Source organism: Cyprinodon variegatus, unplaced genomic scaffold (genome assembly GCF_000732505.1).
Source record: "Cyprinodon variegatus isolate N-32 unplaced genomic scaffold, C_variegatus-1.0 Scaffold379, whole genome shotgun sequence".
NCBI classification, from domain to species: domain Eukaryota; kingdom Metazoa; phylum Chordata; class Actinopteri; order Cyprinodontiformes; family Cyprinodontidae; genus Cyprinodon; species Cyprinodon variegatus.
In genome coordinates, this window is record NW_015150832.1 from 179,364 (window position 1) to 191,562 (window position 12,199).

The following is a 12,199-nucleotide window of genomic DNA, read 5'->3' on the forward strand; positions in this document are numbered from 1 at the left end:
AATTAGAACTAGAAGCTGCTTCTTTGTGTTAAGGGGAGTGGTGGCCTAGTGGTTATGGGCATAGAGCTTGGAATCCTGAGGTTGTGAGTTTGAAACCCACTTCCCACAGACTGCCACTGAGCAACACCCTTAACACCTCATTGCCCCACGATTGCAACCAACTGCTTCTCAAGGGGATGGGTTAAATGCAGAGGGAAATTTCTCCAATGTGAGATACATAAAGTTCAATTGTCATGTGTGATTCTAGGTATGCAGAGTAGCCTTAAAGACCAGAGAGGCTTTGGTGGTTGATACGCTACCAAGTCTGTAATGTGCTTTGGTGTTAAGCCATTCAGTGATTTATAGACTAACAGGGAGCCAGTGTAACAACTGTAAAACTGGGGTGATGTTCTCCACTTATGAGGAGGCAGGCAGCAGTGTTCTAGATCCGCCGTCTGGTCTGCTTTTGAGGCAGACCTGTGAAGACACTGCTGCTGTAATTTATTAAACTAAAGATAGCACATTGGTGAGATTTTCAGAGACCCTGCATGGAACATCCTTTAATCCTGGAAATGTTCCAGTGATAAAAGGCTTCATTTCTTCTATGCATTTATCCAGTAGACTGAATCCCAGGTTTTGTTCGATCAATATCTCAACCTTAAGAAACCAAACCTTTTATTTTCAGATGCAGAACATCTGAGAAGTTTGTTCATGTACTGTAAAATGTATAGATACTTTGTTTGTGCTCCTTTTCCATAATTATTGTAGTATTTCCATGGAGGCAGTCACTCTGTGGCAATGCTGGTATATAAAGGAAAACGATTCCAACCTACATGACATGTCTACCCAAATCTAGAGCCTCGGTATTTTAGCTAAAGTCCTAAATCGATTAGATTTTGATTCATACAGTTCTAAATTGATTAATTTCGATTCGATATGTTTTTACAATAATGAAAGTGGTTAAACTGTTTCAAAAATACTCATGTATTTTATTTTTTCATGTCATATTAAACTCAAAATGCAAACTTGTAAATCGGACAGTTTAAACTTGAGATGGGAAGAAAACTGTCTCAAAAGTGCAAACTTGTTTGTGAAAAGTGAAAAAGTGAAGCCTCACACGAGCAAGCAGACGTGACACAGTGGAGACACAGCAGACATGCATGAGCTGCATTATCTTCACTGCACAAACCATATTTGCAGCTTTGTCTCTAACAACTACAGGGTGTTTGCTGTTCAGTCCCCATTTGTTAATGTCTTTAGTCAACATTTTGGCTGTATTTGCAGCTGCCTGGCTTGAAGTAATCTTGGTGGTCTGTAGCACAAGCTGCCACTCAATCTTTGTAATGGGAAGTCACCTTAATGTCACATATCCAGCACATTAGCCGTTTTAAATCCAAAATGGTTCCAGACATCAGACTTCAGTTGAGACAGCTTGCTGAGCGGTGTTACTTGGGTTGGCATTTGCACACGCCTACTTAGTTGAATGTGAACGTCACATGCGTCACTAAAACTCATTGATCTCATTCCCTACACATTGATTTTGCCAAAATGCAAAGGAATCGATCCAAAACCTTTTTTTTTACCCACCCCTACCCAAATCACTGTAAAACTTAAGCTGGAATCTCAAACGATCATTCTTTGTCTCTTCATTGAGCAAATCCAGTCTCTTAACTAAAAATAAGATGCAGACTTTGCTAGTTCAGAAATATCTACGCACAAAGACTTCAGCCACTGCTTCTCATGTCCCAAATATGTACGACGCCTCTTGAAGCTTTAATACACACATTTTTCGTCTCCATCAATCCCTTGCTTACATTTTTTATAAGGCTAGCTTTTTTTTTTCTCCTTCCGCAAAACTTTCCAGTAGCAATTATGTTTTGTAGCTCAACCTCCATGTAAACCAAAGACTTAGGGCTATTTCTATGATTAAAATAGAAAATCCCTTTATTGTCCCACAATGGAGAATTATTTGTATCATAGAGACTTCCAATTTTATTTCATAACAATTGATATAAAGTCAATACACTTGCTTTAAAGGTACAAGCTCATTCAGACTACAAGAAATAAATGTTCTTACAGTTCTTTATTATCATTTTGGTTGCATAGTTTCAATTCAACAGATCTGCTAGTAGATCATTGTGAAATATTACAACTTATTAGCAAAGACAGAGACTACACAGCAGCCAGTAAACATTTGCAAAGTAGTGGAATGTCGTTCATATTTAGCCTTATTTACAAACTTTTAATACTTAAGCTGAACATAAGGCAGTTAGTTATCAAAATGTGTGGTATTGTTCCAGAATTTAACATGTGCTGTGAATGAGGAAAAAAGAAATCTCAAGAACCAGAGATATTAGATTTTTCTTTTTTTTTTTTTACTCAAAGCTGAATCCCTTCTTAAAAGCAGCTCATCTGAGGTTCTTCTGTTATGATGGCTTAGCTCACAATCTGAACTGGGAATTTGATGCAGAACAGGTCTTTGTTGTCTTTATCTCTCAGCTCCCACTCCACAACACATTTGATCTAGAAATACAGAAGGAAGTCAGTAACCACAGTGCATCAGATGTTGGATCAAATAAATGAGGAAGAAGTTAACTGTTGCCATTAGATTCAAACTGCTTTGATTATAGAAATAGTCACTTAAATGTGAAGCATGAGGAACTGAGTCACACTTACAGAAGGATACTCGCTCTTTACTGGTAATGAAGCCTGGTAATTATAGGTCTGGCCCTTCGTGATGGGACACTGGATTCCAGATCTGCATCCATCTGGCACAGGGATGGGGAAAGGGAGCGGGACACCTGCGACAATACCATGAACCACAGCCGTGCTCGTGTCGCTATCCACATCTTTAAAGGATGTATAAGAACAGATCAATACACATATTTGAGTTGGACTACTTTGAGGGTGAAAGCATCTCATTGAGAAACAACACGTACTGCTAATGAATGTGACATTGACGCTGTAGGAGTCTCCCTTGTGAAGCTGACAGGGTTGCGAGGGACAAGGGTTGATGTCCACGCCGGTTACCTTGCCTGAAACGGAGCCTGGGAACAAAAATGGAGAGAAACTGGGTTTGTAGGATACAGACTTATTTCCAGGGTCCTGAAACACATTGAACAGATCGTCATAGCTAAATAACTCATATTGGTTTATGCTGGAGAAGAAAAGTCTTAAATTAGTAGCTTAAACTCATAAAAAGGCCTGTTTCCAGGCGACCAGCAGACCTGATTATAAAGTAAAACATGGTGGAACATCAAAAAACGCATCATCTGTGCTAAAACCAGATGAAATAGAATGGCGGAGTGAAGTCCAATCAGCTTAGGCTAATAATTAAGTGTTTCCACAGGAAAACTTACATTTCTCAGTAGGCAAATAAAGAAAACAAACAGTTTGACACCCTCCTACAATAGAATGATAAAATTATCTAGTTTATCTGCAATTTTTTTGAGTTGCATTCACTTTAAGAGGAGTTAAACTCTAAAATAAGATAGAAAAAACACTGCAAGAAACAAATCTGTATTTCAGCCATGTGAAGAAGAAATAAAGGAATTGAAAAATGCAAATCTTCCTGTGTCTGCAGAATGACTGTAAAAAAACAATCTTTAACTGTTACCATGAGTAGCTGATTTAATCAGCATGAGTTAAATCGGGGGCGGGGGTCCATTATTGGATTTTTTATTAAGTACAATAATTGGTGGGACCTGATAATAGAACTTAATATTCAAATTTGAAAATTTCCTGTGCTTCGTTTCGATCTTAATATTAAACTTTGCCCTTTAAATAAATGCTGGCCTTCAAAAACAAACAGCAATAGGCTACTTCCCATTTAAAACCCCGACGTTTCCTAATCCAAGGCACTTTTAATGTTTTTATTATTTATTTTTTATATTTTTCAATGTTTTTATACATTCAGAGAGAATAAAGAGTTAACACAAAAAAGAAATGAAACTCTTAGGTGAAATGAAACTCACCACAGTCCAGGTATTTCACCGGCTGCGCCCAGCTGACTCCCATCAAGCAGAGCAAAACTATTAAACCAGTCCGCACATCCATGTTTCTAATCTTGTGTTTGAGCCTAAAAAAGAACACCATTTGTTAGAATACGTAACAAAATGAGTCGTTAGTTAAAAACATGGTAAAATGTGCCTGAGTATCGATGTACCAACCTAAAAGTTAACAAGTGACAAAACAATAAATGGAGACGAACAGAACCGGTCGCCTCTGTCACCCAGGTATCTACTGCAGCTTTTATAAGTTTTCACCTCCAAATAAACACGCAGCTCCACTATGAAACCAACAAGCTGTTATTTCCGTGAATAGAATCACGCGATTCAAGTCACGCCCTTTCTACTTCTCTGCGCGTTATGACCAGCTTTAATACGTTGAGGTGCAACACTGCCACCTACTGGCCTGACGTAAACCCAACGCTTCCCTGTCTTATTTTACATTTTGTCACAATTTTTTTTATATGAGAGTCTATAGAGGTTTTTTACGACACATATATGGCACATTTATACCAGAAATGTGGAAATAGCCGTAATGGATTGTGGGATAAACAAAGTTCCATTGAAAAATGTGTTATAAATAGTGCTGCTGAAGAGGGAGGGTTGAATGTGGACTGACTCAGTTTGGTGCCTTTAGGCAAATAACATGTTTAAACCAAGAAAGAACCCTTTGGTTTGAGCACATATCCAAATTATCCTTTATATATTGTCTCTGAATTATGTACATGTTTTTCCTTTAATACTGCAACTTCTGCGGTCCCATTTGAATTAACAGATGTAAACAAAAACAAAAAAACTCAGCCTTAATGTATATTTTACTTATTGTTATTATTATTTATTTTTTGCTTGTTCTAGGGTTTTTATTACATTTTGCGATTTTTTCCTATTTCGACCGACCTATTTTGCTTCTTCTAAAATTTCTTGCACCCTAAAACTGTCGTTCTTGAACTGCGAAACAGAATTTATGACCAATCACATAGCACAACAGTGGAAATAGGGGCGTATCCATTCGGCTGAGAAATATTTCAACCAATCAGAACGCTCTGTGTGTGTTGCTACGTGGTGGTAGTAAAATTTTCCCCGAGGTCTATTATGAAAGATGTCTGCGTTTAAAGGAGCAATGATAACTGCGTCAAAGTCAAAAGTGCTATGCCTTGCGAGGTAATTTGAACTTTACAACACTGTAGAAGTAATTTCAGAACTTCCTTACTTAACATGATATTTTATTATAGTGTCGAAGTAATTAAAGACTGCTGTCGGTTTGTATTTATCTCAGTTAGCAAGCTAGCTGTCAGTTCAACCGTTAAGTAAAGCTAGTTAGCTTAGATGCTAGTAGCTTTAAAGGTATTTTGACAGTCGACATGTAAACACAGCTCTGTGTTTTAGGGCGTCCATTCTCCTAAACAACGTCGGCGTTAAGAAAGAGCTTTACCGGCTTCCTGAACGCTCCAAACCGCTGTACATAGCGGGGCAGCGGAGCTTCAGCAACGCCTCCGCCCGGAAGGAGCAGTCTGGGGAGCCGAGCTCATCAGAAGACAAGGTGCTCCTCACCGATTCATGCGTGAAGGTACGTTAATACTCACGATCAGGCTTTAAAATGTCATCTTTTTAGGCTGAGCGAACAGAAAAACACAATTTTGATCGAAACCGTTAAAAGTAGGGATTAAACGTTTCTGAACCATCAAGCATATACATCTTCATCGTATATTCCCCTTCTTAAGTTGCCAATCTTAGCCGATTCCTTGCCAAAAGCATTTTTTATTTACAATATAAAGTGTGTCAGACAATATTCAGGGAATGTCACCGTTTTTCCAGATTTTTATGATTTTTAGTATTGATTTTTTAAAAGTAATTTTAGTCTAAACTCTGTATATGCATTTTTTTTTATAAATGGGAAAAACTAATTACTTTTCAACCTAATTGTTGATTTAATATGATGTTATATATAATCAAAGGTTTTATGTTTTGTTAACTCCAGAGGCTTTCAGAAATCATGGAGAAGGGCGAGTATTTAAGAATACAGGTGGAAGGAGGAGGCTGTTCTGGATTCCAGTATAAGTTTTCTGTAGATCGCAACAAGAATGAAGAAGATAGGTAACGCTTTCCGCACACCTTCGTCTCAAAAATATTGGTTCACATAGATTTTGGGGTGTCCTGCTTGCCTCATCTAATCCACCCCTGGGTTCTTTCTGCTCTGCTTTCAGGGTGTTTGAGCAGGGTGGCGTAGGCATCATCGTTGACCAGGAGAGTCTAGAGTTTGTGAAGGGATCCACTGTGGACTTCACTCAGGAACTGATCCGCTCCACCTTCCAGGTGCTCAAAAACCCTCAGGCAGACCATGGCTGCTCCTGTGGAAGCTCCTTTTCTGTTAAACTATGATCGGTGCATCTCCACTGTTGAATGTGTTGATTCAGTATTTTATTAGGTGGATATCTAGAACAAAATAATGATTTTTTTTTTTTTGAAAAAGAAAAAAAAGATATGTGTCATTATTAAGTTTTCTTGTTGCTAACATTTGCATCAGTGGAAGGCTTTATTCAGGCAGTTTTTGATTCTACTAACAAAAAAATCAACCTTTTAACCTGAAGAAAACAGAAATCAGTATCTTTAATATGGAGACACTGTAAGCACATTGACAAAGAAAATGTTGCCCCTCTGCAGTGCTGTTGCTCTATGTGAAGTTAAACGGTCTGCATTATGTCAGTCAAAGGGTTAGTGGATGGTCTTTATTAGAAAGCAAATATGATAAGAACAGTAGCAGCTTAAATGATTTCATTTCATTTGCCTCAGATGCCGTATTTATGCTCCGTTCCACAACTAATTGTTGTTGGTAATGACAACAGTTCATTAGTTGGAAAGAGTTTTTAATGTTTCAATAAGATGATGTGTTGGGATTAACTTTAACAGCTCAGGATGTTACATTACCACTTTGCCACTTTATCTTTCTACCAAAATGTTACTGGAATCTCATCAGATTCTGTAGGTTTGTGTAAAGGAAGGTGCATTAGCTTTAATAGTTAATGCTAAGATGCAAACACTAAAAACTAACTTCATAATCTAGTGAGTAAAGGGGTATTTTGCTGTTTAAATCAGTTCTCTTCCACCAGTAACACTGAAACTGGAGATTAATTTGCCAGCTTTGTGTTTTCCTTTTTCTTCTTGTGTGTTTGTGAAAATACGAGAAAGTGAATCCAATATATTGATTATTTAGTCTGCTATTTGAAGACGTGTACAGCAGCTGATGTTTTCCTACAGAACAGAAGATTTCTGTAGTGTTTTGTGAGTTTCCTTCCTGTAAATGATGTAAATAAGTCTGAACTGCAGTGTGATTATAAAGGTTTAATTTATCGTGTCAGATCTAAAATAAACCAGGCAATTTATGAAGCACATTTGTGATGTGATAAATTTTATTATCTCAATGAAGCAATTTCCTAAAATTCTAAGACTGGGCGCATAAAATTTTTACATAACTAAACCGACAGAAAATTGGAAAGTAGCGGAAAGAAAAAAAATATTCAGCTCCCCTTTCTCTGCTAAGCTAAGCTAGCTTTATGTGTAAGTATTGATCAAAGTGTTGAGCAGACACAATAAAGCACTGAAACAAGAATAGAAGAACGCAAAAAGAAGTGAAAAAATAATTTGGTAAAAGAAAGAAATGAAGTGTTTTTTTGAAAATACAAAGTGAGGAGGCTGGGAATGATTCAAAAGCAAAACTTTTTTCCCCTCTATGCTTTTTCTCCTCAATCTCTAGCAGAATTGTTTCTCTGCTCCTATTAAATCCATCGCAGGCTGTTTGCAGAAATTCCCTAATTAGCAAACAGGAGTCCAGCTGTGTGTGATCTAATCTCCGGATAAATGCAGCTGTCCTTGGAAGGCCTCAGGTTTGTAAGTGAACAAACGTCAATGAACAGAGCGGACAGGTCAGAGATAAGCTGCCGAAGCATTGAAAGCAGATAACAATAGAAAAACAATCATTAGGAACATCTTTTGGTTTTAGTGTTTATCTAATGAGAACTGAAACCAACCTGCTTTTTTCATCCTGCCATTCAAAATTTTATTTTAAAAATCTAAAGATAAGAAATATGAATTTTTACAATCTAAAATTTTACATTTCTTAATTTCTAACATTCAAATCTTAGTAAAACATGGTAAACTGAACTTATTTTTTTTTTTTTTGAAGGACTTTAGATCTAGCATTGTAAGACATTTATTCAGTTACAGTGAAGCACAATTCCTGGTAACTGAAGGAGCTGCAGAGACCTACAGCTCATATGGGTGAATCTGATGACGAGACAATCTTCTATGCAAAAGTGGGAAAGCAAGGGGTCATATTTAAAGATTGACCATTTATTTTTGAAGTAGCAGGTGTTGGCCATCATGTGGGAGAAGGTGGTCTGGTCATATGAGACCGAATTTAACAGGAAAGGGCTGAGTGTTCGAACTGCACCATCATCATGGTGACCAGGGGCAGCATGATGCTGGGGGAGGTTTATTTTTCCAGGATGGACTGAATGTCAGAGTAGAAGTTAAGGAGTTTGATAATTTAAGATGGAAGTTGACAAGCAATTGGATCGTCCATCCATCCATTATCTGACACGCTTGTCCCAATTGGGGTCGCAAGGGGTGCTGGTGCCTATCTCCAGCTGTCAATGGGCGAGAGGCAGGGTACACCCTGGATAGGTCGCCAGTCCATCGCAGGGCAAAACTGAGACAAACAGGACATACAACCATTCACTCACACCTAAGGAGAATTTAGAGAAGCCAATTAACCTAACAGTCATGTTTTTGGACTGTGGGAGGAAGCCAGAGTACCAGGAGAGAACCCACGCATGCTCAGGGAGAACATGCAAACTCCATGCAGAAAGACCCCGGGCCGGGAATCGAACCCAGAACCTTCTTGCTGCAAGGCAGCAGTGACTCAATTCATGTCAACATGCCGGTGTAAAAAAAAAAAAAAAAAAAAAAAAAAAGGAAGAATATTAAAGTTCTTTTTTTTTTTTTATTAAAATGGAGTTTAAGAAACACTTCACAAAAATATACAAAAAGAATATCTACAAATGGTATTTACAATGGTGAAATGTAAATCAAAATATGCAGCAACATTTGTTTAGTAGTTAGTATTTAAATACGTGGAAATAGTTTTTCACTTTTTATATTAGACCGTGGTAAACATTCCATTTTCACAATAAATGTTATCACACAAAAACATTAGTTACTCTCCATAAAAGTCACACTGTTCATATTCAAGAAAACGCAACGATAATATAGCAGCACACCAAAGAAAGTGACGGCAAAAATTGCAACAGTGCATTAAGAGGTCAATATACAGCAGTTTTTTTTTGTTCATTTTTGTTTTCTGAGGAATTTGGTCGGACAGATTGTCTTTCTGTAAGTTTTTTTTTTTTTTTTTTTGTTCATTTTTGTTTTCTGAGGAATTTGGTCGGACAGATTGTCTTTCTGTAAGCCATGCACGCTCGTAAACCATGGAACAGATCCTCTAACAAATACGAAACGTCATGAGGGGAAACATCACTGGGAGGGGTCAGAGGTCAACCAGTCGATAGCACGACCACATAACTCATAAATGATCCACCAGAGCAACACAGTGACCAGGTCAGGTGTACAGTGCATAGTATGCTTTGGCATGCTGACATCCAGAACATAACAGTGGATGTTACATTCAGGAGGAAGGCCACAAGAGATTGAATAACCAGTAAAAAAAAAAACGACGAATGAATTCATGATCCATAAGATACAAAAAACAAACCCCCAAAATCCTCACAGACACTCAGATTAAGGCTAATTCATTAATGCTACATGTTATTAAAAAATGGCATTATCAGAAACAACAACAATATAGGCCTTTCGAGTGTAGAGATGTATACAGATAGCTCTCATTTTTTTTTCCTTCAAAAAAATAATTCACTGCTGAATGATATGCACACATTAGGTTTTCCTCCTTTATAATCATGGGTTACACAAGAGTCTGTTTGCTCTCCAACTGTTTTCATGACTCAAATGAAAATGAGTTTAGCACACATGCATGCACCAAGGTTTGAGGCAGTAAATAGAATCACGACTTTCACTCATCAAGCTGCCACGTCTGTCCTCCTCATCCTTTTTTCCTCTATTCATGGAGCCGTGATGGGAGACGCTGACGCTCCTATGATGCAGGACGCTGGTCCAGGCGGGATTCTCAGTGAGGGGCGTGGACACACCTCCACACAAAAAGGCTGTAGATGAATGCAGAGGAGTGGAACGTGTGCATCAATCACAGTGCTTTTAATTCTGAATCTTTTCGCATTTTGTCGGATTAAAGCAGTGAGTAATTGTGCAAACAAAAGGAAAACTGTTAGAAACACTGTTTACGTAGAAAAATGTAAAGTGTGGGTATTAATTCCCACCCCTTTACTCTAAAGCCTTAAAAAAAGTCCTAAGGAATATCAAGTCCTGTAACAGGCGTTGAAATGAGACCAAAATTTTCATAGTAATTCTAAAAGAAAAACTATTATCTCCTATTCTCACAGACTCTGTCATACGCACAGCTGTCTGATACATACTTAAATTTCTAAAACACAAGCAACACAGGAATTCAAACATAAAGAATAAAGTGGATCTGGTTAATTTCAAAATAAGAGAGGAGGCTGTCTGGATTATGGCTGAAACAATTAATTGGTTTAATAGTGATTAATTGTATAGTGTACAGTATAGACACTCTAAAACATGCCTTTAGCTAACAGTGAAACCCATTCGGAGCAGCAATTATACCAAGATTGTAAACAAATATTAAAACATTTTGCATTCAAGATAAAAAAGTAAAATATTCCGTCTGTCAATATGCTCTATCCAGAACCAGAAGTGGAAAGTTTTAGTTTCCACCTGTTTTAATTGCGCAAAACATCTTCTTTAAGTAACTTTTTGCTATCCGATTATTAATCATAAAAATAATCCACAGATTAATTGATACAGGAATGCATTTACAGGCATCCGGTGGGATTTCCTACAAGAGACGAGAATTTATCCATTTAATTTATCCCTTTGGTTTTAAATGAAAAAAAAATTTTAAACTACCTCAACGGGCGTGTATCCATTTAGTCATGAACACAAAAGCAATAGAATTACTTACTTTTTGGTGTTTTTTGAAGCGTATGGCAATCATACCTTAAATTGTTTTATTTTTAAACGCAAATCTGACATTTCGCTTATGTGTATTGACTATGGGTATGGTGGTGTGAAGGGGTATGCTCATCTAACAGAACACCAGATTACATTCTGATCAGATGTTTAACTTCCTGCAAGATAGCAAACCTAAAAATACTGACAGAGATACAATGAAAAGCTTAATCTAGTTGAGAATTTGCGTAAATACATAAAACTCGATGTACATCTAGGCTCTATCCGATCTAAGCTATTTTGCAACAAAAAAAGGGGACAAAAAATAGTCCTTAAGTTTGTAACACTGTTATGTAGTGAAATGTTTATTTACTGAGAAAATTAAAAAATCCATTCCTTCCTCCCACTTTGGAATTATGCACAACTTTGTGTTGATATATCCAATATAATCCTGTTAAAATGCCTTAAAGTTTGGGGTTACAGCCTATAACTCTGCTCTGTCAGCCTCAGTCATACCTCCTGTCATCGCCGCCAGCGCTGACCACGAAGCGATCTCCGTTTGTGAAGCGAACATTTGTCAGGTGAGCGGAATGACCCAGAAATCGTTTGTGTTTGGCCTAAAAGGAGACGGAAACACAGATACAAACCCCATCAGAGCAGATAGATCCATGAACAAACACTAATACAACATTTTAAACAGCATGGTAGAGAAAAAAAAGGGATTACTGAAAGAAAATCACATGAAGACTGAAACCCGGCATGGTTCATTCATAAAGCACCCAGAAATCACTAATTACCACTAGGGGGCAATAAAGATCAAAAGTGATGTTAAGACTAAAGTGAATGTTCTCAGAACTAAACCGTCTTCAATGCAGCGTTTCAAAGACAGAATAATTATCACAGCAGTAACAATAATATAAAGCTATACTTACAAACTTCTCCGGAGAGGGAAAGTCAAACAGCTTTACCATTCCAAAATCATCTCCTGTTACAATGTTAAGGCCTGAGTGCGACACACAAGCACAGGTCACATCTGCTTTATCTGCATTACGGGACCAGATTCCCACCACTTCGTCTCCCAGGACACTGTCATAAACACA

The 12,199-nt window shown here is 37.6% G+C and overlaps 3 protein-coding genes across 8 annotated transcripts in view; 1 reads left to right on the forward strand and 2 right to left on the reverse strand.

Moving 5' to 3' along the window:
* Positions 1-2,045: 2,045 nt before the first annotated feature.
* On the reverse strand, positions 2,046-4,342 carry npc2 (Niemann-Pick disease, type C2). The gene is made up of 5 exons (XM_015386846.1): positions 4,155-4,342; positions 3,954-4,064; positions 2,919-3,026; positions 2,656-2,828; positions 2,046-2,502 (listed from the first exon to the last, which is right to left on the reverse strand). Exons 2-5 carry the CDS (start codon positions 4,033-4,035, stop codon positions 2,416-2,418), a joined length of 450 nt encoding a protein of 149 aa, XP_015242332.1. The 5' UTR covers positions 4,036-4,064; positions 4,155-4,342; the 3' UTR covers positions 2,046-2,415.
* Positions 4,343-5,039: 697 nt separating this feature from the next.
* On the forward strand, positions 5,040-7,368 carry isca2 (iron-sulfur cluster assembly 2). Its single transcript, XM_015386845.1, has 4 exons — positions 5,040-5,147; positions 5,373-5,553; positions 5,965-6,080; positions 6,191-7,368. Exons 1-4 carry the CDS (start codon positions 5,086-5,088, stop codon positions 6,363-6,365), a joined length of 534 nt encoding a protein of 177 aa, XP_015242331.1. The 5' UTR covers positions 5,040-5,085; the 3' UTR covers positions 6,366-7,368.
* A 2,025-nt stretch (positions 7,369-9,393) lies between these two features.
* Positions 9,394-12,199, reverse strand: part of eml5 (echinoderm microtubule associated protein like 5) — a 59,555-nt gene continuing 56,749 nt past the window's right edge. For 5 of the 6 annotated variants that reach the window (XM_015386887.1, XM_015386886.1, XM_015386884.1 and 2 more), the window contains 3 exons: positions 12,032-12,185; positions 11,616-11,716; positions 9,394-10,219 (listed from right to left, as the gene is read on the reverse strand). In XM_015386887.1, coding sequence (XP_015242373.1) covers positions 10,183-10,219; positions 11,616-11,716; positions 12,032-12,185 — 292 coding nt within the window. In that variant the 3' untranslated portion in view covers positions 9,394-10,182. The remainder of the gene's footprint in view (positions 10,220-11,615; positions 11,717-12,031; positions 12,186-12,199) is intronic. The other variant, XM_015386885.1, reaches the window with a different exon arrangement.